This window comes from Loxodonta africana, chromosome 1 (genome assembly GCF_030014295.1).
Source record: "Loxodonta africana isolate mLoxAfr1 chromosome 1, mLoxAfr1.hap2, whole genome shotgun sequence".
NCBI classification, from domain to species: domain Eukaryota; kingdom Metazoa; phylum Chordata; class Mammalia; order Proboscidea; family Elephantidae; genus Loxodonta; species Loxodonta africana.
In genome coordinates, this window is record NC_087342.1 from 18,587,210 (window position 1) to 18,614,662 (window position 27,453).

Sequence of the window (27,453 nt, forward strand, 5' to 3'; positions counted from 1 at the left end):
CTAAGACACACTCTTACACCTGGCATCACTCACCATGTATTTGCTGATTGGTTACTGCATCCGAATTTGTCTACTGAGAACAACGAAATGATAGACATATTGAGCAAGTTTTGTGAATAAAAGCTTTTTGCCTTTTTGAAAGTATTTTTCCTTTGAAGCTGGACTGTTCATTTGGGCAACGTGATATTCTGTGTGTAGAATTTTCAAAGGCAGGTTCTAAGCTTATTCTTCTCTGTACTCATTTCAAGGCTTGAACCTGGAAGATGATTTCTAAATGTGAATTATTACGTTTTAGGAAGTTATTATCATTAATAGTGTCTGATGCTGCTGAGGGGTAAGGAATGAGAAGAGCCACTGGGTTTAGGGACTAAGAGGTCCCCAGAGAGCTTTGTCTGAGCAGTTTAGTGCTATGGCAAGGGCTGAGGCTTGGCCATGCTGCTCTGACGCCTGACCAGGAGGCTGAGCTCTGGGAGGGCAGGGTGGTGTCTCGTCTATCACCATTCCCGGTGTCTAGCATCATGTCTAGAATATAGTAGGAGTTCAATATTTCCTATAAATGAATGGAGAAGTGGACAAAATGTCTCTTCCAAGATTGTCTTAGTCTCCTAGAGCTGCTGTAACGCAACTACTACAAGTGGGCAGCTTTAAAGAACTGAAATTTATTTTGGGCAACGTGATACTCTGTGTGTAGAATTTTCACTATTATTCCACAGTTCTGGAAGTGAAATGTCCAAATCAGGGTCTCGGCCATGATGATTCCTTCCCTGTTGGTAGCCCTGGTGTTCCTTGGTTCTTTGCAATCTTCACATGGCATCTGTCTTCCCCAGTGTGTATGTTTATGTCTCTGTGCCTGTACTGCTCTTTATATAACTCAGAAGTGATGAGGTTTTGGATCCACCCTATACTAGTATACTTCAACTGATCGATTACATAACATTATGTTGCATATGGAAGGTGATTACATTACATTAATTATGGAATCTTTATGGAGGACCCCCGGTGCTACAGTGGTTAAGCACTTGGATGCTAACTGAAAGGTTGGTGGTTCAAACCCACCAGCTGCTCCACTGCAGAAAGATGTGGCACTCTGCTTCTGTAAAGGTTACAGCCTTGGGAACCCTATGGGACGGTTCTACTCTGTCTTATGGAGTTGCTGCGAGTCAGAATCAACTCTATAGTAACAGGTTTGGTTTTTCATGTTTAATCTTCATGGCAGCAGATCACCAGGTTTTTCTCCTGTGAAGCCACTGGTTGAATTTGAACCGTTGGCCTTTTGGTTAGCAGCTGTGTGTTTAACCATTGCACCACCAGGGCTCCTTCAACAGGCATAAAGGTTAGAATTCCAACACATCTTTTGGGGGAACACAATTTAATTCATAACAGATATTTGGCTACGAAGGGAAGAGGAGCAGGGTTGTCTGCGGGCCCTTGAAGATCAAGGAGAAATTTTTATAGGGAGATTCGATCATATAGTCAGAGCACAAGTAGTCCATGGAGGAAGGAGACTGAAGATACAGAAAACGGGTAACTGAAGAAGATATGAGGAGTAAGATCGGGAGGACATGCAAAGATGGCTATCCGAAAAGGAGGGGAGACAATGCTTCCTCCTTGGGGATGGCAAACAAGAGATGTGGGAAGGGCCCAAGCTGAGCCAAGCCTGCATTCCAGTGAAGTCCTCTACAGTCAATTCAGTTCTGTTCTGATGCTAACAGTAATACAGTATCTGTTCTTCACTTCTAATCTTAGTTGCCCAGAGTTAGGTCAGATCTCATAGGCTAACAGGCACAATCTTCCAGACTGCCATATTGGTCCAAGATTTTAGAAACTAGCTGCAAGTTTGGGGGTTTTCAGGTCATTTGTACTTATGAACAACTGGCTTCAAATTCAGAGGTTCCCACTGCCTCTTCAGGAACTAGCCAAAAGCCTGGGGGATCCCCAGGGCACCCACACTTCTAAAACCAAGTGGCTACAAACCTACTATCCCCTCAGGTTTGACAATTTACTAGAATGACTCACAGAACTTAAGAAAGCTCTATACTTAAGATTACAGTTTTATTATCACAAAAAGAATACGAATCAGGACGTGCATAAAGAAGAGGGGCATACAGTGAGGCCTAGGAGGGTCCCCAATGCAGTTTCCTTTTCCCCAAGGACGCCTTACCTTCCCAGTGCACTGATGTTTATGACCAACCAGGAAGCTCAGCTGAGCTTCAGTGTCCAGAGTTTTTATTGGAGTCTCAGTAGGCATGATTGATTGGTTTAATCACTGGCCAAGCAATTGAACTCAATCTCCAGCTTCCCTTCTTTCCTAGAGGTTGGGCTGAAAGCACAAGGTGGATTTTTCTGCAGTGACAAGCCCTCATCCTGAGTCATCTTGTTAAAATAAACTTTCAGGTGAAGACTGAAGCCCTCCATGAGTAACAAAAACACTACAATCACTCTGAAAACTCCAAAGGTTTAGAAGTTACCTCTCAGGAAGTAGAGACAAAGACCCACATTTTTGGGTAAAGTAATTCTTCAACCCACAGTCCTCATCCCTGAGGTCACTTTAGTATTATAATTATCCAACCGTAAAAGTTTTCTTTTCCTGAAAAAGTTCCTTTCAGTCCAGACTTTAAAATATAGGATTATGAAGGCTCTGTTATGGATCGAATTGTGTCCACCAAAAAGATATGTTTAAGTCCTAGCCCCAGAACCTATGACTCTGATCTTGTTTGGAAATAGGGTCTTTGAAGACGTCATCAGTTAAACTAACATGAGGTCATACTGAAGTAAGGTGGGACCTAATCCAATGTAGGTGGTGTCCTTATTAAACTGAAGAAGAAATACAGAGTGAGACCTGGAAGAAGAGAAAGACATATGAAGATGGAGGCAGAGTTTGGAATGTCAAGGATGCCAGCTGTCACCACAAGCTGAGAGAGAGGTGAACAGATTCTCCCTGAGAGTCCTCAGAAGCAACAACATGGCTGACACTCTGATTTAGGACTCCTGGCTTCTAGAACTGTGAGACAACAGATCTGTGTTCTTATAAGCCATCCAGTTTGTGGTATATTGTCTCTACAGCTCTAGGAAACTAATACAGATTTTGGTACTGGGAAGTGGGGTACTGTGTAATAAATACCTAAAAATGTGCAAGTGGCTTTGGAATTGGATAATGAGTAGAAGCTGAAAGACTTTTGAGGCCCTTGATAATAAAATACTAGATTGCCTTAAAAAGACTGTTGGTAGGATTATAGATGTTACAGGTGATTCTGGTGAAGGACCAGGAAGAAGTGAGGGAGCTGTACAGAAAGCTTTATCATCTTAAAGAATGTATATATCATCATAAACAGAATGTTGCTAGAAATGTGGATATTAAATGTGCTTCTAGTGAGGCCTTAAAATATGCTTGTCTTAGTTATCTAGTGCTGCTATAACAGAAATATCACAAGAGAGTTTAATTCTCGCATGGTCTAGGAGGCTAGAAGTCTGAATTACAGGTGCCAGCTCCAGGGAAAGGCTTTCTTGCTCTGTTGGCTCTGGAAGAAGGTCCTTGTCATCAATCCTCGCCTGGTCTAGGAGCTTCTCAGTGCAGGCACCCTGGGTCCAAAGGATGCATTCCTCTCCTGGTTTTTCATTCTTGGTGGTAGGAGGGCCCTCTCCTCTCTGCTCACTTCTTTTATATCTCAAAAGAGATGAATTGACGATATAACCAAATCCTGTAGAGTATGTCCTGCCTCATTAACATATCTGCCTCCAATCCTGCCTCATTAATGCCATAGAGGTTAGGATTTACAACACATAGGATAAATACATCAAATTACAAAATGGTGGATAACCACACAATACTGGGAATCATGGCCTAGACAAGTTGACACACATTTTGGGGGGACACAATTCAATCCATAACAATGATGAACATATTATTGGACACTGGAGGAAAGGCAAACCTTATTCTAAAAGTGGCAAGTAACTGGTTGAATTACATTCTAATGTTTTGTGCAAAGTAGAACTTATAAGTCATGAAGTTGAATATCTGGCTGAGATTTCTAAGAAAGTGTGGAAGGTGAAGCCTGGCTTCACCTTGCTACTTAGAGTAAAATGCAAGAGGCAGATAAACATAAGAGAAATTGAGAAACGAACTCTTAAGCAAAGAGGAACCAGAACCTGAAGGTCTGGAAAATTCTTCACCTATCCACATTGTAAAAACTGAGAAAGCCAGCTCTGGAGTCAGCACCAGGGGTGTGGATGGACAACCGTTTGTTAAAGAGATTCCGTGTGTGATTTATGAATCCAATCAACCATTTCAGCTGAAATGCTGTCAGCTTAGGCTGAAGGGGAGAAATGGGTAGAAATGAAGTAAGTCTGTCAAACTCCTGGGATTCTACAGTTAGGAAATGGGCTGATAGAGCTACTTGGCTGTGAACATCTGTTATGCTTCAAGAAAAGGGAAGAATGACCCCACGGGTGGTACAGAGGCTGGCAGGGTTGCTCCTGCTACCACAGGCCCAGAGGTTATAGACCTGGGGCGTGGAGTCACCACTTTCTGGGTTCAAGAGGGCAGGGCCACCTCCTTGATTCTAGAGGCTCTGACGCCCAAAGCTACAGCCTGGGGCATGATGGAAAAGTCAACCGCCCTGGCAGCCCTAGGAAGCTGATACAGGCTCAAAGATGAACTTTGGAGTTACAGCCTTAGAGCACTAATAAATTTCCAATGACTTCATTGAATATTAAATTTCATTTGATTAGAAATCAGTATAAAAAGAGTAAAGAAGTAAAATCAAGAATGTTATACTTGAGCTCTGTCATTAAACTTTTAAAGAAATTAGTTTTTCCCCAGCTACTTCCAAGGAGTGCTTCAGATGACTTATAATAAAAACATATATAAAACCAAAAAAACTAAACCCATTGCCATCAAGTTGATTCCGACTCGTAGTGACCATATAGTACAGAGTAGAATGGTCCCATAGAGTTTCAAAGGAGCGGCCGGTGGATTTGAACTGTTGACCTTTTGGTTAGCAGCTGTAGCACTTAACCACTATGCCACCAGGGTTTCCAAAAACATACATACACAGCAAAAATAAAACTGATACGAAAATCAAGAAAACATGCTCAAGAGGGGAGATTATTATACCAGCAACCAAAGATGAAAGGACTAAACAAACAAAAAGGACAGATTTAGAGATTTAGAGTCAGACCTTTTTATGCACCCTCATCCCCGTCTTCTCCATCCCCCCACCTCTGCTTCACCAATCTGCAAATGAAGTCATTGCCCCAACTGCCTTCAGCCCTTTCAAAAGCCACAGCAGTGAAGGCCTTACCACGCTATTACGTAAACCAGGAGTTGGCAGCTTTTGGAGGAGCGAAGGAGCTGGAAAAAGAACCACAGAAGATACACTGATCACCCGTCACGGGTACTGCACTGGGGCAGGGGAATATGAGGAAAACGCCACCTAATCGGAGACTAAGCGCACTTCTAAAATGAGCAAAGCAGCACAAAGAGCCCATGCCCCTGTTAAGCAGATACCCAATAAGTACTGCAGCGATTCAGAGGAGGGAAGGCAACAGGGCTATAATTGGAGAGGCTTCTGGAGGAAGGACTGAGGTTGTGCCCTGAAGAAAGGTGGGACTTTGATGAGGGGACTCTTGATGGGAAGGACACAACTATTAGGAGGTGGAGGTAGCAAGGTAACAAGGCAGAAATTCGCATGGCCAACAGCCACCAGATGTGCATGGCAGAGGGTGTCAATAAGCACTACTGCTGGGGAGGAAGGTGGTAGTAGAGGATTTCACCACATATGGCATTCCAGGGACAAAACTTCAAAGGCAAGTTCATTAGTTTGGACCTAGGACTCCACGAAGGAGAGGAGAAGCATGATCCAAGTTGCATTTTAGGAAACATCATCTGGTGGACAGCTGTATCAGCAAAAGAGCAGATCAGAGGTGGGGAGATGATTTAAGGGGCCACGCAATCATCCAGACCTAGGGAGTGGGGCTGGGGGGCGGGTAAGGACCTGGAATAGAATGACAACAGAGGAAATGACAGCAAGAAAAAACATGACGTTAAGGAAGAATCAGTAGTATTTGGGGATGGACTGTATACTGGGGAAGAAAAATGGCAAAAAGCACTAAGGTTAAAGCTTGGTGACTGAGAGAATATTCTACCGAGTACAGCCATTACTAGTTTAAAAGTTTGTAAAGCTCTTTCCTAGCAAAGGGAAGTGAAGAATGTTAGATAAACTAGATCTGAACCAAGCGCTGAAATTTCAGAGAAAAGGATTCAACGTCAAGAGATGCCTTTTCTGGTCTTAAATATCACGAAGGAAGTAGGTATTTTTGAGCCAATACCTCTTAGAAGATTTAGAAAATCTTTTTGTAGGCATTCATTGTGAGGAACATATGGGACTTTCACACACTTCTTCTTGTCTTTAGCCACTCCATCTGTGTGGTATATGAGCCTAATTTTAGACAGCCTAAAGCAGAACGATGACATCACTTGTTCTCATCTTTATCTTCTCCCATCAGAAAATTCATTATATCTTAAGTCCCACAGCTGATTCTTCTGTGTACCGACTTCTGTGAACTATAAAACCAAAACCTACTGCCGTCAAGTTGACTCCAACTCATACGACCAGACAGGACAGAGTAGAACTGCCCCATAGGGTTTCCAAGGCTGTAAATCCTTACAGAAGCAATCGCCACATCGAAGCCCTAGTGGTACAGTGGTTAAGAGCTACGGTTGCTGGAGGGTCGCTGTGAGTCGCAATGGACTCCATGGCAATGTTTTTTTTTTCCTCCTGCAGAGTGGCTTGTAGGTTCAAACCCTTGGACCTTTTTTTTTTTTTTAAATAATTTTTATTGTGCTTTAAGTGAAAGTTTACAAATCAAGTCAGTCACATATAAGCTTATATACACCTTACTCCATACTCCCACTTACTCTCCCCGAGTCAGCCTGCTCTCTCCTTCCAGTCTCTCCTTTCATGACGGTTTTGTCAGTTTCTAACTCTCTCTACCCTCCTATCTCCCCTCCAGACAAGAGATGCCAACACAGTCTCAAGTGTCCTCCTGATACAAATAGCTCACTCTTCATCAGCAACTCTCTCCAGCCCATTGTCCAGTCCCTTCCATGTCTGATGAGTTGTCTTCGGGAATGGTTCCTGTCCTGGGCCAACAGAAGGTTTGGGGACCATGACCGCCGGGATTCTTCTAGTATCAGTCAGACCATTAAGTCTGGTCTTTTTATGAGAATTTGGGGTCTGCATCCCGCTGTTCTCCTGCTCCCTTGGGGGTTCTTTGTTGTGCTCCCTGTTAGGGCAGTCATCAGTTGTGGCCAGTCACCAACTAGTTCTTCTGGTCTCAGGATGATGATGTAGGTCTCTAGTTCATGTGGCCCTTTCTGTCTCTTGGGCTCATAGTTATCGTGAGACCTTGGTGTTCTTCATTCTCCTTTGATCCAGGTGGGTTGAGACCAATTGATGCATCTTAGATGGCAGCTTGTTAGCATTTAAGACCCCAGACGCCATACTTCAAAGTGGGATGCAGAATGTTTTCATAATACAATTATTTTGCCAATTGACTTAGAAGTCCCCTTAAGCCATAGCTCAGACCTTTTTTGGGATGGCAGCCGAGCACTGTAACCACTGTGCCACCGGGGCTCCCTGCTATGAACTATAGTTAAAAAAAATCCTTCTACTGTAGTTAAGAAATGCTGAAATAAAATTGCTCATTGATTAGCAGAAATAGGAACAATTATTTGGTCAATATGAGTTTATTCCTTCTTTGAGTAATAAAGGAGAAATAAACTTAGAGCCAGTTTAAAGAAGTGGCCCATTATAAGGGTTTTTCTGAAAACACACACATTAGAAGTTGTCATACTGTGATAGGAATGGAAAAGGTTTACAGGGTCATGTGTGTTATCTGCAAGTAGAGAAGTCCGTGAGTCAGACCAATCTGGGGGGCCAGTTCTGAATCAAGTGTTCCTTAACCACACAGGACTGCAGTTGTTTATCATATATAATATTAATGATATTTAAAATGCACAGAGGCTAGCTGGTAGCTGATAATTTTGAAAAGTAAACTACAATTCCTTGCCTGGAGTTCAACAAACCAGATTAAAAAAAAAAAAAAGACAAGGCTTTGTCTCCATGGAATATTTCCTAAATTTTAAGAAAGGTTTTAGACAATCATGCCTTTAACAAATGACTTGTTTTCAGGTTATTGCTCAGAATGGCTGTTTTCTTTCACTACCCTCCTGAATGGTAGTATTTCCTTGAGAACACCAGCAATGAGAATCTGACACCCGTCGCTGGCACACCTAGCTACTGGGTTGACTGAATGCTATTCCTGAGGGTTTGAAATTCTAAGAATTGTAAATTGCTCGTTCTTGTAGTCGCCTACTTTTAAGCAGATTTGTTCTGTAAACAGGTTCGTGGGATCTATTATCCTGCATTTAAGGTTTGTTTTAGGATGACAGTCTCTTGTAAAACCACCCAAATGTGAGAACACTGACAGTGTTGATGAGGAGAGCCTATCAAGGCTTTCAGCATCAGAAACCCTTTTCTTGGTTTCCAAGGGGTTGCTGCTCCTTGCCCCTGCAGGTCCACAGGACAAAGAAGTACACAAATATAGTGGGAAGTACTGGAAACCACCCAAATGTCCTTCAACCAGTGAATGGGTACATCCATAAAAAGGGATACTACTCAGCAATGAAAAGGAACAAATGATACATGCAGCAAAGTGGACGGATCTGAGAGGCATTTTGTGAGAAGAAATCACACCTAAAATTCTACATATGGGAAAAAGGGAAACTATAGGCACTGAGGACAGATTTGTGGTTGTCAGAGGCTGGGGACTGGAGGAGGCATTGACTACAAAGGGGCAACATGAAGGGATTTTTTTGGAAACTGTTCTGTGTTCTTGTTTGTGGTAGCGGTTAAACAATTCGAAGCATGTGTCAAAACTCCTAATTGTATAGTATGAACAATCTTACTGTATGTAAGTTAAAAAAATGTGTCAAAAAGTCAGGATGATGACTTCACTTGGTGGATGGGTAGTGAGTGACTGGGATGGGGTTTCCGGGGTGTTGGCCATATTCTATTTATTTTTTTTTTTTTGGGTTTTTTGTTTGGGTGCTTATATGTTGTTTTTTTGAAAATTTGAGGTCTATGTACTTGTGATACATGCATTTCTGTATGTTGTACTTCAGGAAGGAATTAAAAAATATGGTTGAAGGGGATTCCAGCCTTCACTGTTTCCTGGTCTCTCTCCCCATTATGTCCTATTACTAGAGGCAATAGAGACCACTAGAAAAATCTAAAGTGTGAAACTGTCCTCAGTCAGGTTTGGGACCTGTTCTCAAGTCTCAAAAAAGATTGTTACTTGGTCACCAATTGTTTACAAAGCTGTGTAGCAGACCAGATTTATTGTTTTGTCAGCTTAGAGAACCACAGCTGGCGGTGGAGGGTCAATGAGAAAGTAGTCAATAATTAGCAACTATTCTGTTCTTAGACAACACTGAAGGAAAGTGTATTTTATCTGGGTGATTTATATAATCTTTGTCACTCTATTGTCATAGGCCTGTTTCTAGATTCAAAACAACCAATATATGAATTGCTAGGGGCTGTTGGATCTAGGGCTGTACAAAGATAAGGATGGACTGTGAAGCCTCAGAGATGTCTTCCAGTTCCATGTTTAAGGTTGGGTTAGGGTCGTTGTTAGGTGCCATGGAGTCAACTTCGGGACCATACCGACCCCATGGGACGATGCAGAACTGCCCCGTAAGGTTTTCTTGGCTGTAATCTTTCCAGAAGCAGATCGCCAGGTCTTTCATGGAGCCACTCGGTAGGTTCGAACCACCAACCTTTCAGCCAGCAGCTGAGAGCTTAACCATTTGCATCACCAGAGCTCTTTTTGGGTTAGGGGAAGTCACAAGTTATCGCATCTCTGACAAAAAGTAGGAAGAAGAGATATGCAAACATAATTATAAGGACTAAATTGTAAATAATTTAACTAAGTCTGTCAATGAAAACTTCTGAGTGGTGAATGGCAGAGCATATTCTCATGGTCTTCTACTATCAACCATGAACACGTTTCAGAGTAAGGGGAAGAACAGGTATTGAGTGTTTCAGATGCTGTGATAGGTACTTTGTACACACTCCTTTAACGTTTGTAACAATTTTGCTAGTCAGTTATTCAAACCCCATTTAAATATGGCAAAATTAAGGGTCAGGTTAATCTGCATAAGGGAAGTTGAAACTTAATTCCAGGCTTCTGATTTCAAAGGAAAAGGGAATTAACTTTCAGAATGTACTCAATGCTAGCCCCCGTTATTTGTATTACTGATCCTTAAAATATCTCCGTTCTTCCTATAGGCAGTTAGGAGGATGACATGACTTGCCCAAGCTCAGTTATATAACCATTAAGTTGCACAGCTGGCATTCAGATCCAGATCTGATTCCACAGCCCACTTTGTTTATATCATAGTACACTGCTGCCAAAGCCAGTGAGAGCACTGGAGAGATGAGTGGAATCTTAAACACTGGACAAAAATACCAGATGACTTAAACTTGGGTCAGAAAAACAACATATTTGAAGTCTTTCAAAATGTAAACACCATAATGAAATATCACTCACTCACTGGAATTTACTTTCTTCTGATCAGTAATTCGAACCTTCAGGGATTGAGTAACTCACTGAATTAAGCTCACAGCACAGAAGGAAAAGGAGCTGGACTGGTAGAAAAACCAGAGCTCCTGGAGCCAGGCGTTAAAAGGTTGTATTCTTGGCTCTGGATTTGCAGAATAACCTTGGTTAAGACATGGACATCCTTGGGCTTCCATTTCAGCACCTGTAAATTATGAATATTCAAGGCCAGAGATTCTTGGAAGGTAACTGCCCTAAACTTCAGAAAACAAACGCCATCTTTGGAGTTTAAATACTACAACGGTTTAGCAAGTATTCACTAACCAGAGTGCACTCTGCTGAGTGAGCTCTGCAGCCTGCCTCCTTCCATGGTTTACTGCAGAGCCCTGGGGGGACAGGCAACAGGAAAGTAACCAGAAATGTGTAGCCACATTCAAGGGTATTTTTTCTTTTTGCGACCTTCAGGGCATTAAGAGGCATATTAAAAATATGGGCTATCTCAGAAAGCATTTGAAGTAGCAGTATTCTCTGCGTGTAAGGAAAGAACTATTTTTCTAATGAATACTGTTCCAATTCTAAAGGTTTTTCTTTGTAGGTCACTGTGACAGTGACAGGCTGACCTGTTTCCCAGGAAAAACCTTTTGAGCTGTGGTGGGGATGGCTTGTTTTGAGTCTGTCCTTACTGTGTGACTCCAGGCAAGGACCTTCATCTAAGTCTTTCCTTACCTGTAAAGGGTACAGAAATGAGCTAATGTAACTCACAATGCCTTACACAGTAAAGGCTGAGCAATGAGGCGGCCTGGTGTATAGGAAAGCATGTGGGCTTGGGGCAGAGAGACTTGGACATTAATCTACGAATCTCAAGCACTTGCTAGATCATCTTGGACAAGCGATCTCATTTAAGCCTCATAATGGGACTAGCAGTAACACTTACCTCAAAAAACTTGTTCAATATTGAGTGATAGTGTACCTAAAGTGGCTGCTGTATAGTAGTGCTCAGCAGTTAGTAATTTTATCAATAACTAATAAAATTAATATAATAAGACTAATTGCTGAGTACTTCTATACAGCAGCCACCTTTAGTATACTACACAATCTAGAAGGAGCCCTGGCGGAGCAGTGGTTAAGAACTCGGCTGCTAACCAAACGGTCAGCAGTTCCGAGTCTACCAACCATTCTTGGAAACCCTACAGAACAATTCTGCTCTGTCCTATAGCGTTGCTATGAGTCAGAACGACTTGACAGCCATAGTTTTTTTGGGGGGGATTTTACACAAATCTAGAAAGTTGCATAAAAGTCAGTATTATAAAAAAACCACTTAACAAGGATATCCAGAAAGCAGTGTAATACAGATATTATAACACATAAACATCATTTTATAACTGCTTGATATTTTACGACATGTGACTAGTAAGTGCTTCAAAATGGCTTACACTGAAAGCTTGCGGTTAAGTGACCTCTGGGGCTCTCTTGAGATCATTTTACAATTTTCTTCTAGTATGTTTGTATTTGTAAGGGCCTACTACATTGAGTGTAACAGCAGTATTATATTCTTCAAAGTGGTAACACAGGCAATTCCAAAACCCACAGAAGAAATTTCGATTATGTTGCCTAATGGCTCTTGAATTCAGATGACAAATTATAGGACGTACCAAACTGTTCCAAGAAAACGCTAGCCTGTAAAATAATTTTTTCTTTCAAAATCAAGACACACTCAACATGTAAGTTTTACAATAAAGTTTATTAGCTGTTCTCCTCTTTCTCATAAATGGAATGGATACTGTTGATAATTGTTCACAAACCAGTGTTCATTTTAAGAAACATTATATAATGAGGAGGTTGTCAAAAACACATATTTAATAAACAACTTAAAAAGCAATGGGAAGCCAAATAATATTATTAACGTAAAGGACCAGAGAAACTGATTTCTGAAGTCATTTCTACCTTTCACTAAAATTTCTTATAATTGCTCGGCACCATGATGTGTGCAACTCCAGTGCAGAGCAGCTACGTGAGATGAAAGGTGTGTAGTCAGAGGGGAAAACACACATGTGAGTTGAGTTTTTGCCTGTTTTCCTATTAATGAAGGAGGGAGAGCTGGAAGGAAAGGCAGAGGACCAAAACCAAAATCAAACAACAACAACAACGAAAAAGAGGAACCACTTGAGAACTTTTGTAGAAAAGAGGAGAACATGCCCGGACTTTTACTTGTAATCTAATTTTCCCCGAAGGTTTCTCCCCACAACCACCGTACCCCTATTTTCAGTTCACATGATTAAGGAAGATAAACTCTAATCAATTAACTTTAATTTATAAACAAAACAAAAAAAAACAAAAAGTTAGGAGTAGGTGGCAAAAGAAAAAATATATTTTAAATATATATATATATGCGCGTGTGTGTGCAACTATGTAAAGAAAATAATTCCCATAGTTACAGTTTAGTTAAAGAAAGTTTTATATATATTTATATATATATATTTTATTATAACAAAATAGGCAGTTATTGTGGGTAAAATATTCATTAAAATCTGACCCCTAAGAATACATGTAACGTTTTAGGCTATGAATTGGACTCCTTTTCCATTGCCATAATGATTACTACATCACCACTGTAAAGTCTGTTTTGTCTATATTTATGTTTATGAAATTTTCTCACCTTCTATGAAAAAGGCAAGTGTCCCTAGCACCTAACATGGCCTCGATTCAGAAAATAGGACAATCATTCTCTACAAACGACTTCTGTAGGACACCAGGTGTTGCCCAAGTAGATTACACTCATTTGAACATTGTTATTCTCAGCAAATGCACTGGACAAAAAAACCTCAAACAATAAAGGACTTCAAAAAACTCTTATGAAAAATGAATATCCCTTGTGAAATTATGGAAGTTAATTCAGACATTAATTTTGAAATTAAAAAACAGACTTTCCTTAATGAAATTTTGCACTGATAACAGAAGTCAATTCAGAGGAGCTGAGAGCTAACGCACTGGCCAAACCATGCTATTAAAAAGTTAAACGTGCATAGTCGCTCAAAGTTTATTAAATCACTGATTAAGACCACTGTTCTCCCATTTGTATTGAAATTTGAAAAGAATGCATATAAAGCTTTTCTGAAAATCTCTTAAAGATACTTTCCCTTAAACATTAAGGAATTTTACCACAATTTCCCCGTCTCCCCAAACCCTTAATAGCTGGTCAGGCCATTCCATCTTTAGTTCTGAAAAATGGCCACAAACCAATAGTGACATAAAATAACACAGATGAGGCAACCTGAAGGAGACATCGGATGTCAAATATAAGTACAACTGTAGACCATGATGAGTGGGACATGGTCCAACATGGAGGAGTGTTAAAGACAGACGCCAGAAGGGAAGGGAAAGAAGCGTCAACGGAAATGAAACTGTGGAAAAGAGAAACAGAAACATCAGTCCTCATAACTTCTCTTTTGCTGGGACCCAGATGTAAGGGCCAGACTGTTCTTCTATGATCTGCTTCACTTGGTTGTAAATGTCTTCCAGCGTATCTCCCTGTACGATAGCTGTAATGACAGAAACAGAATCAGAAACTCCCACTGTCTATCTCGGCCATTACAATTATTAATGAAACAGTAAAAGTTAAATCTTAGAAGGAGTTACTCATCCAGGGGGAGTTACCATTTATGTATTATTTACTTAGAAAAAGCTGCTTGTTTCATTAACTTTCCTTATTTGTATAATACAATTTTGTTTTGGAAACTGATCAATAATCGAGATTACGGTGATTTTTACTTTGTCTTGTTTTTATTATTTCTTGTTTTGTTAATCATCTGAGCATATATTACTTTTATTCTTTAAAAAAAATTATGTAAGTATTTCCATAAATTTCCTAATTTCTCCATAAGTATATACAGGGGAAAAAAGAAAATGGGTACAGAACAAGGCTACTTTTTTGTTTTATTTTGGGGCTTAGAATTTTAGGGACAAACACAGCTGATTAAAGATGATTTGATACTCCTTTCTTCAGTATGCTGGGGCGTTTCTTCAGTATGCTAGTAACTGTCAGGTGCTGTAACACAGGTGAACCAAGATAAGCCATCTGGTATTTGAGTGGTTACAGACTATTAAAATTAAGGTTAGGTGATTTATTTGCTGCCTGAAATAATGTGTGAATAAAGAAAGGGTAGTAATAATTACTAACAACTAATATTCTGGGGACAGCTGGGGTCCTGGAGGTCTGTAAGGAAGTGAGGATCAGCTAATACAACAAAAAACCCCAAAAAAGTCCTTGAAGTTTCACCAGGAAGCATTAAGTATGAATAATGGTTTAATAAGAAAATGTTTACGTATAAATGAAAAAAGTCCAGAATTACATGCCAAATAAAACAAACAAAAAAACCTTAAAAACCAAACCAAACCAAACTCAGTCATTTTGGAGGAGCATTATAGATGTAGATTTCCTTGGTCTCAAATCCTCGCACAAAATCTCAAATGGAGATTTCAGAGAAAACTGCCCACTTGGGGACTGAAAATTATGCATGCATAACAATGGGCTCAAGCATAATGACTGTGAGGATGACGCAGGACCAGGCAGGGCCAGGCAGTGTTTCGTTCTGTTGTACGCAGGGTTGCTACGAGTTGGAACTGACTCGACAGCACCTAACAACAACAAGTAGCATGGTGTACGTACCTAAGGAAGGCTTATGACATATGTAGGTAAGAATGCTTGAGTAATAAAAAACTATAAATAATACACTATTCAATGATACCAGTTCTGTAAGAGTTCATATTCTGAACTAAATATAGACATGCCTTATGTCCCCAAAAACACAGTTCATTTGACCAAATGCTTGGTTCACCAGTTTGGCATCTTGATGTACTCACTCCCACCGCACAGAACACAATCCCACAGTGTTCATGTTCAGGCTGACAACTGCATACAATAACTTATTCTAGCAGGACAGAGTTCTCAGGAAACATGCATCCTGCTTACTCTGTAAATTCATTAATGGAATGATTAATGAAATAGGGTTCTCCTTGGGAGAGAACTGGCTAAGCACAAGGCCGCAGACACCTTAACCAAGTGATGAAAATTAACATCGCTGGTGATGGTGTCATGGACCTCCTTGTACAATGCACAGATGATACAATGCATTCCTTTGATATTCCTGACAAAAATGCATAACCTACATTGAATCATAAGGAAACATCAGACACATTTTAACTGAGGGAGGGACATGCTACAAAATAACTGGCTTTTACTCTTGAAAAATGTAAAGATCATGAACAACAAGGAAAGACTGAGGAACTCTCCCAGATTAGAGCAGACTAAAGACATGGTAATGTAATGCAACATGTGGTCCTGGATCGGATCCTGGAACAGGAAATTTTTTTGTTTTCTTTTTGCTGTGAAGGACATTAGTGAGATAACTAAAAAGCCTGAAGAAAATCTGTGGTTAGATGATATATATTAAGGCTAAATATTCTGATTTTGATTAACGGTGCAACGACTTGATAGCACTATTTTTTTTTTTTTTTTTAAGATTATGTAAGAGAATATCCCTGTTTTTGTGGGAAACATACACTGAAATATTTAGAGGTAAAAGGTCATTTATCTGCAACTTACTCTCAAATGTTTCAGGAAAAAAATCATAAAAGTGGTAAAATTTAACATTTGGAGAATCTGGGTGGAGAGTATATGAGAATTCTCTGTACTAATCTTGCAGCTTTTCTTTAAGCCTGGAATATTTCAAAATAAAAAGTAAAAAAAAAAAAGTAAATGGCTTACAACCCATGACACTTACTGGTACTCAATATGAACACCAAATGTAGGCAGGTCATCATTCCAAACAAGCAAGCAAACAACAACAACAAATCTGTCAAAGATACCTAAGGAACAACTTAAAGGACAAAATGAATGAGACAAAAACTAAGTGGGAATTGCTGCATACTTTTTTCTTTTTAAACAAATAATATTTTGAATGGATCAAAATATACAAAGGATAAGAGGAAAATCAGAGTATCATAGAAGAAACCAAGTCTGAATTTATTTCCTCTCTGTTCACATGTCTTATTCGATAACCTAAAAACACTAAATTAAAAAATTCCCATCACCACTGCCTAGGCTAGATGAATTTCCTACATGAAAAAACCACAGACCTTAAGGATTTATTCTGAAAATACCAGTATTAGTTGCTACTGGTAGATATGGGCATAGTTCAAAATCCATTTCCGTGTGTCAGTGCATGTGGCTTCAAGGAACAATTTTACCGTAAAGGGTACCAATGCCAACCTGTGAAGTGTTCGGTAAACTCTTGCTCCAGTTTCATGGCTCTCTCAAACGTCTTTCTGGCTTGTTCTTCTGTTAGACGCTTGTTCATTTCCCTACACAAATAAATTTAGAAATTGGCAGTTACTACATTATAAGCTTCTTAAAAAAAACGAAGACAAGAGAGAAGACACAGAAAATACATGTCCAAATTCTAACTTCATTATTTATTAGCTGTAGGACCCCGGGCAAGTTACTTAACCACTCTTTGCCTTCGTTTCTTCACCTATGAAATGGGATACTACTAGCATTTGCCTTCATAGAGTTCTTGAGAAGTGCAGGTTAATACACATAAAGCATGCAGAATGTAGCCTGACACACAGTAGTTAAGTATTACATACGAACAAACCATGACTTTTTCCTCAGAGGACATAATTCAAACTATAGTCTCGGCAAACCACAATTAAAACCCTGTTGCTGTCTAGTTGATCCCAACTCATATTAGTGTTCGTAAATATTTCATCAAAGCCCTTTCATATTATTAAGCTAAATATGAATGTTTTATATTAAGCGATGCTTTAGATTTTCTCTAGCTCTGGGCTGCGGAAGGTCTGAGTGCTCGGCTACTGAAAGTAGTTGGGCTGAGACCGAACGGCTTTCTATCATGAAGTTCTAAAAGGTATTCTTAGATCCACTTCCCGAATGCTGGTGTAAGGAACTCTGTGGAACGGCTCCATTTACAATTTCTGGGAATGTCCTAAGGGTACACAGCAAAGGAGAAGACATATTTGTTCGAGAAAATTTACTAAATCTTGGTGAAAATAGTGAGTCTGTGGCACTTAAGCCACAACCCGCTTCCTTCCCTGCCCACCAGCTGGGTGTGATGGAAGCACCATTCCAGGTGGATCCGGCCAAGAAGTCAGGGCTCCCTCTCCTTACAGCTCCTAGTCACAGGATGGAGTGTCTCCCCAGGAGGGGCAGGCTGCCAGCATTTCTCATCTCCACCATCTTTGTGTTAACAGAGGCTCAAGCCCAGGTGAGCGCAGCTGAGAGTTGGAGGCTCCCTTCCTCCACTGAGCCCCCAGTTGTAGAGTGTTGGGCCAGCTGGCGCACAAAGCATTAGTTCTATGAAGAGGCAAGCTGAGAAATCCAGATGCTGCCGCTCTCACCCAGCAGCCTCCTTGTAAAGCAGGGGTGTCACTCCTAAGGAATGGGGATACTGTCCCTGCCTCTAGCTCTGGGGCAACAACTCCAAGATTCTGTACAGTGGGAGAGAAGCAGGCCACAGAACAAAGAGCTCTGAAGCTCCACCCAAAGAAACTGACTTTAGAACAGAGCGTGGGCAAGTTCGGGCCTAAGGGCGGTCTCAAAAACAATGGAGATTTTGGTAGCTAGCCACCATAAGAGCAACAAGTTAAGCCGTAGCCAGCTAGTTTACCAGAAGAAACCAAAGAAAAAGTTAAAAGAGTCTTCCTGAGGTCAGGACAAACTCAAATGCTGGCCTCAAAAACGACTTCTGCAAAGGGGCACAGATTTAACAGGATCCGATTGTGAAGCAATTTTCCCCAGATCATTGTCAAAAATAGAGCCATCAGCTCAGGATGAGTGGAGCCTAAGGGCTGAGAGGCAGACAGGTGAACAGAGAGAGCGGGGAAGGAGGCACTCAGAGAGCTCTGGTAAGACTACTCCTGTCTCGGCAGGGCTAGTGTGCTTACTGCCAAGGCTGAGCCCTCTGACGACAGACAGCAGGGGCCTCACGAGGGGGAAGAATGAAAATGGGCTCTTAAAAATCTCATTTTCTAATCATTTGATGCTGGTAGATAGAAACACTATTTTGTATGATGACTGTGTATTTAGAATCCTTGTTAAACTCGTTCTTTTAAACTATATTAATTTATCTAGAGATTCTTTTGTATTTTATACATACATAATCATATAGTCTGTGAATGATGAGTTTTATTGCTTCCTTTTAATCCTTGTATCTTTTTTGTCTTATTTCATTAACTATGTGCTCCTTGGAAACTCTACGGGGCAGTACTACTCTGTCCTATAGGGTTGCTATGAGTCAGAACTGACTCGATGGCACTGGGTTTGGGTGTATGCCCCTCAGCACAATCTGGTAGAGAAGCGGTGATAGCAGGCATGCCGGTTTGTTCTCAGAGTCAATGGAAAAGCTTTCAACATTTCACCATTAAGTATGATGTTTGTTTTGATACTTTTGTAGATGGCCTCAAGGTTAAGGAAGCTCTTTTCTATTCCTAGTTTGCTAAATGTGTTTGTCGGGGATGGATGTCAAACGCTCCTGCATTTACTAGATGATGCTATGATTTATTCTAATACTCTGTTAATGAGATGTACTACATTAACTGATCTTTAAATGTTCAACCAGACTCGAGTTTGCGGTAGTTAGGTTTTTTCTTTCTTTTTTTAAATTAATGGCTGGATTCAATTTGCCAATAGTTTGGTAAGAAGTTTTGCACCCATATTCATAATTACGATTGGCCTGTCATTTTCCTTTCCTGTAAAGTCTTTGTCAAGTTTTGGTATCAAATTAATGCCCATAAAACTAGTTGAAAAGTACTCCCTTTTTCTACTCCTTGGGAGAATGTGTGAAGATGGACTCTCTCTCAACTTGGTAGAATACAGTTAAGTCATCTCGGCCTAGTGCTGTATTAGTGGAAAGGCTTTTTATGACAGATTCAAGTTCTTTACAGACACAGGACTGTTTTGATTTTCCATTTCTTTTTATCTTAACACTTCTATTGTGTTTTTTTGAAGTATAATTTTCAGAGAGGAGCAGTATCACGGGCATATAGCTTTATCATAAATGTACACACACTCGTATACCTTGAACCTAGCGCAAGATACAGAACATTACCAGCATCCCAGAATCTGGGTGTGCAAACCCCAGTCACCAACCCTACCCTCCAAGGGTAACCTCTGTTGTTAGGTGCCATCAAGTGGGTTCCGACTCACAGCAACCCTATGCAGTACAACAGAACAAAACACTGCCGGACCCTCACAATCATTGGTATGTCTCAGCCCATTGTTGCAGCCACCGTGCCAATCCATCTTGTCCAGGGCCTTCCTCTTGTTCGCAGACCCTCTAACTTACCAAGCATGATGTCCTTCTCCAGGGACTGGTCCCTCTTGATAACATGTCCAAAGTACGTGTGATGAAGTCTTGCCATCCTCGCTTCCAAGGAGCACTCTGGCTATATTTCTTCCAAGACAGATTTGTTCGTTCTTTTGGCAGTCCAAGGTATATTCAATATTCTTCACCAAAACCATAGTTTAAAGGTTTTCGTCTTCCTCATTCACTGTCCAGTTTTCTCAAGCATATGAGGTGACTGAAAAATACCATGCACCTTAGTCATGGTCACCTCAGTCCTCAAAGTGACATCTTTGCTTTTCAACACTTTAAAGAGGTCTTTTGCAGCAGATTTGCCCAAATACCTCCTTTGATTTTCTGACTGCTGCTACCATGGACTTTGATTGTGGATCCAAGTAAAACAGAATTCTTGACAACTTCAGTATTTTCTTAGTTTACCATGATTTTGCTTGTTGATCCAATTGGAAGGATTTTTTTTTATATTGAGGTTTAAGCTGTAGTCTTTGATCTTCATCAGTAAGTGCTTCAAGTCCTCTTCGCTTTCTGCAAACAAGGCTGTGTCATCTGCATATTGTTAATGAGTCTTCCTTTAATCCTGATACCACACTCTTCTTCATATAGTCCAACTTCTTAGATTATTTGCTCGGCATACAGACTGAATAAATATGGTGAAAGGATACAACCCTGATGCACACCTTTCCTGATTTTAAACCACAGAGTATCCCCTTTGTTCTGTTCAAATGACTGCCTCTTGGTCTATGTACACGCTCCTCATGAGCACAATTAAGTGTTCTAGAATTCCCATTCTTCACAATGTTATCCACACTTTGTTATGATCCACACAGTCAAATGCCTTGCCTGCACAGTCAATAAAAACGAAGGCAGACATCTTTTTGGTATTTTCTGCTTTCAGCCAAGATCCATCTGACATCAGCAATGCTGTCCCTCATTCTATAAACTCTTCTGAATCTGGCCTGAATTTCTAGCAATTCCCTGTCTGATGTACTGCTGCAATGGGTTTTGAATCATCTTCAGCAAAATCTTACTTGCATGTGATATTAATGATATTGTTTGATAATTTACACATTCTGTTGGATCACCTTTCTTTGGAGTGGGCACAAATATCGATCTCTTTCAATTGGTTGGCCAGGTAGCTGTCTTCCAAATTTCTTGACATAGACAACTGAGCACCTCCACAGTTGCATCTGTTCATTGAAACATCTCAACTGGTATTTTGTCAATGCCCGGAGCCTTGTTTTTCACCAATGTCTTCAGTGCAGCTTGGACTTCTTCCTTCAACAGCATTAGTTCTTGATTATATGCTACCTCCTGAAATGGTTGAATGGTGACCAATTCTTTTTGGTGCAGTGACTCTGTGTATTCCTTCCATCTTCTTTTGATGCTTTCTGCATTGTTCAGTATTTCCCTGTAGAATGCTTCAATTATTGCAACTCGAGGCTTAAATTTTTTCTTCAGTTCTTTCAGCTTAAGAAATGCCAAGCATGTTCTTCCCTTCTGGTTTTCTAAATTCAGGTCTTTGCACATTGTAATACTTTACTGTGTCTTCTTGATCCACTCTTTGAAATGCTCTGTTCAGCTCTTTTACTTCATCATTTCTTCCATTTGCTTTAGCTACTTGATGTTCGAGAGCAAGTTTCAGAGTTAATTCTGACATCCATTTTGTTTTTTTCTGTCTTTAACGATCTTTTGCTTTCTTCATGTATGATGTCCATTCCACAACTTTTCTGGTCTTCTATCGTAAGTAGTCAAAGCGTCAAATCTGTTATTGAGATGGTCTCTAAATTCAGGTGGCATATACTCAAAGTCGTATTTTGGCTTTTGTGGACTGGCTCTCATTTTCTTCAGCTTCACCTTGAACTTGCATATGAGCAATTGATGGTCTGTTCTGCAGCAGGCCCCTAGCCTTGATCTGACTGGTGATGTTGAGCTTCTCCATCATCTCTTTCCACAGATGTAGCTGATTTGATTCCTGCAGAAGTCCGTGTTTATGTCACCGAGAAAAGGTATTTGCGATGAAGTCTTTGGTCTTACAAAACTTTATCATGCAATCTCTGGTGTGTTTCTAACACCAAGGCCCTATTTTCTAACTACTGATCCTTCTTTGTTTCCAACTTTTGCATTCCAATCACCAGTAATTATCAATGCATCTTGAATACATGTTTGATCAATTTCAGACTGCTGAAGTTGGTAAAAATCTTCAATTTCTTCATCTCTGGCCTTAGTGGTTGGTGTGTAAATTTGAAAAATAGTTGTACTAACTGATCTCCCTTGTAGGTGTATGTGTATTATTCTATCACTGATGGTGTTGTACTTGAGGGGAGACCCTGGAATGTTCTTTTTGATGATGAATGCGACATCATTCTTCTTCAGCTTATCATTCTTCTTCAACTTATCATTCTCAGCATAACAGACCACGTATGATTGTCTGATTCAAAATTGCCAATACCCATCCATTTCAGCTCAATAATGCCTAGGATATGGATCTTTATGCATTCCATTTCATTGTTGATGACTTCCAGTTTTCCTAGATTCATGCTTTGTACATTCCACATTCCGATTATTAATGGATGTTTGCACTTGTTTCTTCTCATACTGAGTTGTGTCACATCAGCAAATGAAGGTCCCAAAAGCTTAACTCCACCCGTGTCATTAAGGTCAACTCTACTTTGAGGGGACAACTGTATTCTGAGTGCCTTCCAACCTGAGGGGCTCATCTTCCGGCACCGTATCAGACAATGTTCTGCTGCTATTCACAAGGTTTTCGCTGGTTAATTTTTTCAGAAGTAGACCACTAGGCCCTACTTCTACTCTAAGTCTGAAAGCTCTGCTTAAACCTGTCCACCATGGGTGACCCTACTGGTATTTGAAATATTGGTGGCATAGCTTTCAGCATCACAGCAACACGCAAGCCACCACAGTACGGCAAACTGATAGATGAGTGGTGGATGCTCAGCATAAAAATTGAATAAATATGATGAAAAGGATACAATCCTGATGCACACCTTTCCAGATACCATGCAGTATCCCCTTGCTCTGTTTGAACGACTGCCTCTTGGTCTATATACATGTTCCGCATAAGCACAATTAAGTGTTGGGTAACCTCTATTAGGTTTCTACTAACAATATCTAATAGGGTAACTGCTATTAAACTTTTATAAACAATGATTAATTGGCTGTTCTGGAACTTTACAGAATCAGAGTACATACTTTTGGGTCTACCTTTTTTTAAACTCAAATTATGTTTGTGAGATTTTCCATACTTTTGTGTGTTGTTGAAGGTTGTTCACACTCAGTACTATACAATATTTCATTGTGTAAATATGTCATTATTTATTAATCTGTTCCACTGTTGATGGGTATTTGCATAAAAAAAAATTTTTTTTTTCCCCAGTTTTTTGTTATGTTGACTAGTAACCGTGTCAGCAATCTAGTACGTCTTTGGTGAACATCTGTAAGTCTTTCTGTTGAATATACATCTAGGCATTGGACTGCGGGGTCTCAGGTTGTGTGTAGGTTGAGCTTTAGGAGATACTGTAAACAGTTTTCCTATGTGGATGTACTAATTTACACTCCTACCTAGGTTATAAATTTCAGTTGTTCCACATCCTTGCCAACCCTGGGTATTTTGTGTCTTTTTCATTTTATTATCCTGGTGTGCAGGTAGTATTACACCACATTCTGGTTTTAATTTTATTTCCTTGATTAATTGAGCACCATCTCATATGTTTATTAGTCATTTGGATATCCTCTTTTAAGAAGTTCTTTGCCCATTTGCCTACTGAGTGGCCCCTGTTACCTTTTTTAATGTCTACCAGATGTGCAGTGATATCCCTTTTTCATTCCTGATTAGGATTGTTTTGCCTTCTTTTTTTTCTTGATCATTCTTATAATGGGCTTATCAATTTTATTAGTGCTTTTTAAGAAAATATTTTGGCTTTGTTGATACTCTCTACTGTTTGTTTCTATTAATTTCTTATTTACCTTCTTTGAGTATAAATGATTAATCTCTAATTCCTCAAGATCGCTGATTCCCAACATTTCTTTCCTTATATATATATTTAAAGGAGCCATGGTGGTGTAGTGGTTAAGCGCTTGGCTGGTAACTGACAGGTCAGCAGTTTGAACCCACCAGTTGCTCTGCAGGAAAAAGATGTGGTGGTCTGCTTCCGTAAAGATAATAGCCTTGGAAACCCTATGCAGCAGTTCTATTTTGTCCTATAGGGTCGCTATGAGTTGGAATCATCTCCATGGCAATGGGTTTTTTTTTGGGGGGGGGGGCGGATTTGATATACATATTTAAGGTTCTGCATTTTCTTTCAACAAGGCTACACCCCTCAAATTTATTTGACAATTTCATTATCATTTAGTTCAAAACATTTACTGATTTACACTGTGATTTCTTCTTTGACCTATTCAGAAGTATAATGCTTAACTTCATAGTTAACTTTCTATTATTGATTTCTAGTTTTATCTGCTGTGGTCAGAGAATATTTGTTTTCAATAATTTGAAATTTGTGGTTCAGCAGATGACCAGTTTTGGTAATTGTTCCACGTGCATTTGAAATCAATGTGTATTTTGCTGATGTTAGGTGCAATGTTCTATGTATGTCAATTAGGTAAAGTTTTAAATTTGTATTGTTCTGTGTCCCTACTCATTTTTTGTTTGTTTTATTCTATCATTCACTGACAAGTCTGCTGAAATTATCCTATTATGATTGTGGAATTATCTTTTTTTTCTGTATAGTTGTCGATTTTTGCTTTATGTATTTGAGCCTGTGCTATTAAATGCATACAAGTATCTTCCTACTGGGTTGAACCTTATAGTTTGATGAAATGTCCCTCTTTATCTCTAGTAATACTTCTTGTCTTAAAAGTGTACGTTGACAGTAATATAGAATCAGTTTGTTTTTGGTTAATGTTTCCATGGTATGTCTTTTTCTATTATCTTACTTTCAACCTTTCCAGATCCTTGTATGTCTCATGAATGCAACATACAGTTGTTTACTTTTTTCTTAATCCATCCTGACAATGTTTGCCTTCTAACTGGACCATTTAGTCTAATACTGAACTCTATCGGGTTTATATACCACCTTACTATCTCTGCATCCTATCTGCCCCACCTGTTCCAGGTTTTTTTTTTTTTTTTTAAATAATTTTTATTGTGTTTTAAGTGAAAGTTGACAAATCAAGTCAGTCTGTCTACATACTACATACTCCCACTTACTCTCTCCCTAATGAGTCAGTCCGCTCCCTCCTTCCAGTCTCTTTCGTGACTGTTTTGCCAGTTTCTAACCCCCTCTACCCTCCCATCTCCCCCCGCAGACAGGAGATGCCAACATAGTCTCAAGTGTCCACCTGATGCAAGTACCTCACTCCTCATCAGCATCTCTCTCCAACCCACTGTCCAGTCCAATCCATGTCTGAAGAGTTGGCTTCAGGAATGGTTCCTGTTCTGGGCCAACAGAAGGTTTGGGGACCATGACCGCTGGGATTCTTCTAGTCTCAGTCAGACCATTAAGTCTGGTCTTTTTATGAGAATTTGGGGTCTGCATCCCACTGTTCTCTTGCTCCCTCAGGAGTTCTCTGTTGTGCTCCCTGTCAGGGAAGTCATCGGTTGTGGCCGCGCACCATCTAGTTCTTCTGGTCTCAGGATGATGTAGTCTCTGGCTCATGTGGCCCTTTCTGTCTCTTAGGCTCGTAATTACCTTGTGTCCTTGGTGTTCTTCATTCTCCTTTGATCCAGGTGGGTTGAGACCAATTGATGCATCTTAGATGGCTGCTTGCTAGCATTTAAGACCCCAGATGCCACTCTTCAAAGTGGGATGCAGAATGTTTTCTTAATAGATTTTATTATGCCAAATGACTTAGATGTCCCCTGAAGCCACAGTCCCCAAACCCCCACCCCGCTGACCTTCGAAGCGTTCAGTTTATTCAGGTAACTTTTTCGCTTTTGGTCCAGTCCAGCTGTGCTGACCTCCCCTGTATTGAGTATTGTCCTTCCCTTCACCTAAAGTAGTTCTAATTAATTACTAGATTAATTAGTGAATACCCCTCTCCTACCCTCCCTCCCTCCCGCCTCTCGTAACCACAAAAGAATGTGTTCTTCTCAGTTTAACTATTTCTGAAGATCTTGTAATAGTGGTCTTATACGATATTTGTCCTTTTGCATCTGACTAATTTCACTCTGCATAATGCCTTCCAGGTTCGTCCATGTTATGAAATGTTTCACAGATTCATCACTGCTCTTTATCGATGTACAGTATTCCATTGTGTGAATATACCATTATTTATTTATCCACTCATCCGTTGATGGACACCTTGGTTGCTTCCAGCGTTTTGCTATTGTAAACAGTGTTGCAATAAACATGGGTGTGCATATATGTGTTCCTGTAGAGGTTCTTATTTCTCTAGGATATTCTGAGGAGTGGGATTGCGGGGTTGTACGGTAGTTCTATTTCTAGCTTTTTAAGGAAACGCCAGCTAGATTTCCAAAGTGGTTGTACCATTTGACATTCCCACCAGTACTGTGTAAGAGTTCCAATCTCTCCACAGCCTCTCCAACATTTATTATTTTGTGTTTTTTGGATTAATGCCAGCCTTGTTGGAATGAGATGGAATCTCATCGTAGTTTTAATTTGCATTTCTCTAATGGCTAATGATCGGAAGCATTTCCTCATGTATCTGCTGGCCGCCTGGATATCTTCTTTAGTGAAGTGTGTGTACATATCCCAGGATTCTTTTTTCGCCCCTTCCTCTTTTGCTTTAAATTCCATTTCCCCTCCTCGATTAAGTAAGTAGTTATACATTCTTTGATTCTCAATGGTAGGGCTGCAATACTCTATTCAGTAGCCACTAGCCACATGTGGCTATTTAAAGTTCTAATACATGTTTACTGTATACCTTAGTTATTAATATGACAGCTAATTTAAGATAATATGACAATAGTTTATTTAATTCTCAAATAAGCTCTATTTTATAAAGAAACTGAGATGCAGGGAGGGTAAATAAATTACCCAAGCTAAAAAGTGACAGAGACTGGATCTGTACTTAGAGGCTGTACCTTAAACATTTACACTTACATGATATTTTCCATGGATTTGGGTTTAATAAAAATGGAGATGGGGTAAAGCTGTGCAATCTGTAATCTCTTTATGGCATTTCCAGACACATCGAGGATACAGTGTTTGCCCTAAAACAGGGGAAAGAAAGAACAAAAACATGGGAACCAAGTCTTTTCAACTGTCTCAATGGTACATTTATTGCAGGTATAACATCTGGATTATGATATGTTTGGATCCTTGTTCACTTTAAGCAAACTGGTCATTTCTGTTAGCAAATTTTAGGAGGGGAAAAGAAATGAATAATGATTATGAACAATTTTACCATTCTCAAATATTAAATTTAAAAAGGAATGCAAACACACTCTCATACTCCTAGATTTCAGAGACCAATGCTC

At 39.9% G+C, this 27,453-nt stretch overlaps 1 protein-coding gene across 8 annotated transcripts in view; it reads right to left on the reverse strand.

Annotated features, from left to right (window-relative positions):
* Window positions 1-12,918: 12,918 nt before the first annotated feature.
* The window catches only part of DLG1 (discs large MAGUK scaffold protein 1), a 271,952-nt gene continuing 257,417 nt past the window's right edge, over window positions 12,919-27,453 (reverse strand). For all 8 annotated transcript variants that reach the window (XM_003412932.4, XM_064269151.1, XM_023551656.2 and 5 more), the window contains 3 exons: window positions 27,077-27,186; window positions 16,889-16,980; window positions 12,919-14,159 (listed from right to left, as the gene is read on the reverse strand). In XM_003412932.4, the coding sequence (XP_003412980.1) occupies window positions 14,053-14,159; window positions 16,889-16,980; window positions 27,077-27,186 (309 nt within the window). In that variant the 3' untranslated portion in view covers window positions 12,919-14,052. The remainder of the gene's footprint in view (window positions 14,160-16,888; window positions 16,981-27,076; window positions 27,187-27,453) is intronic.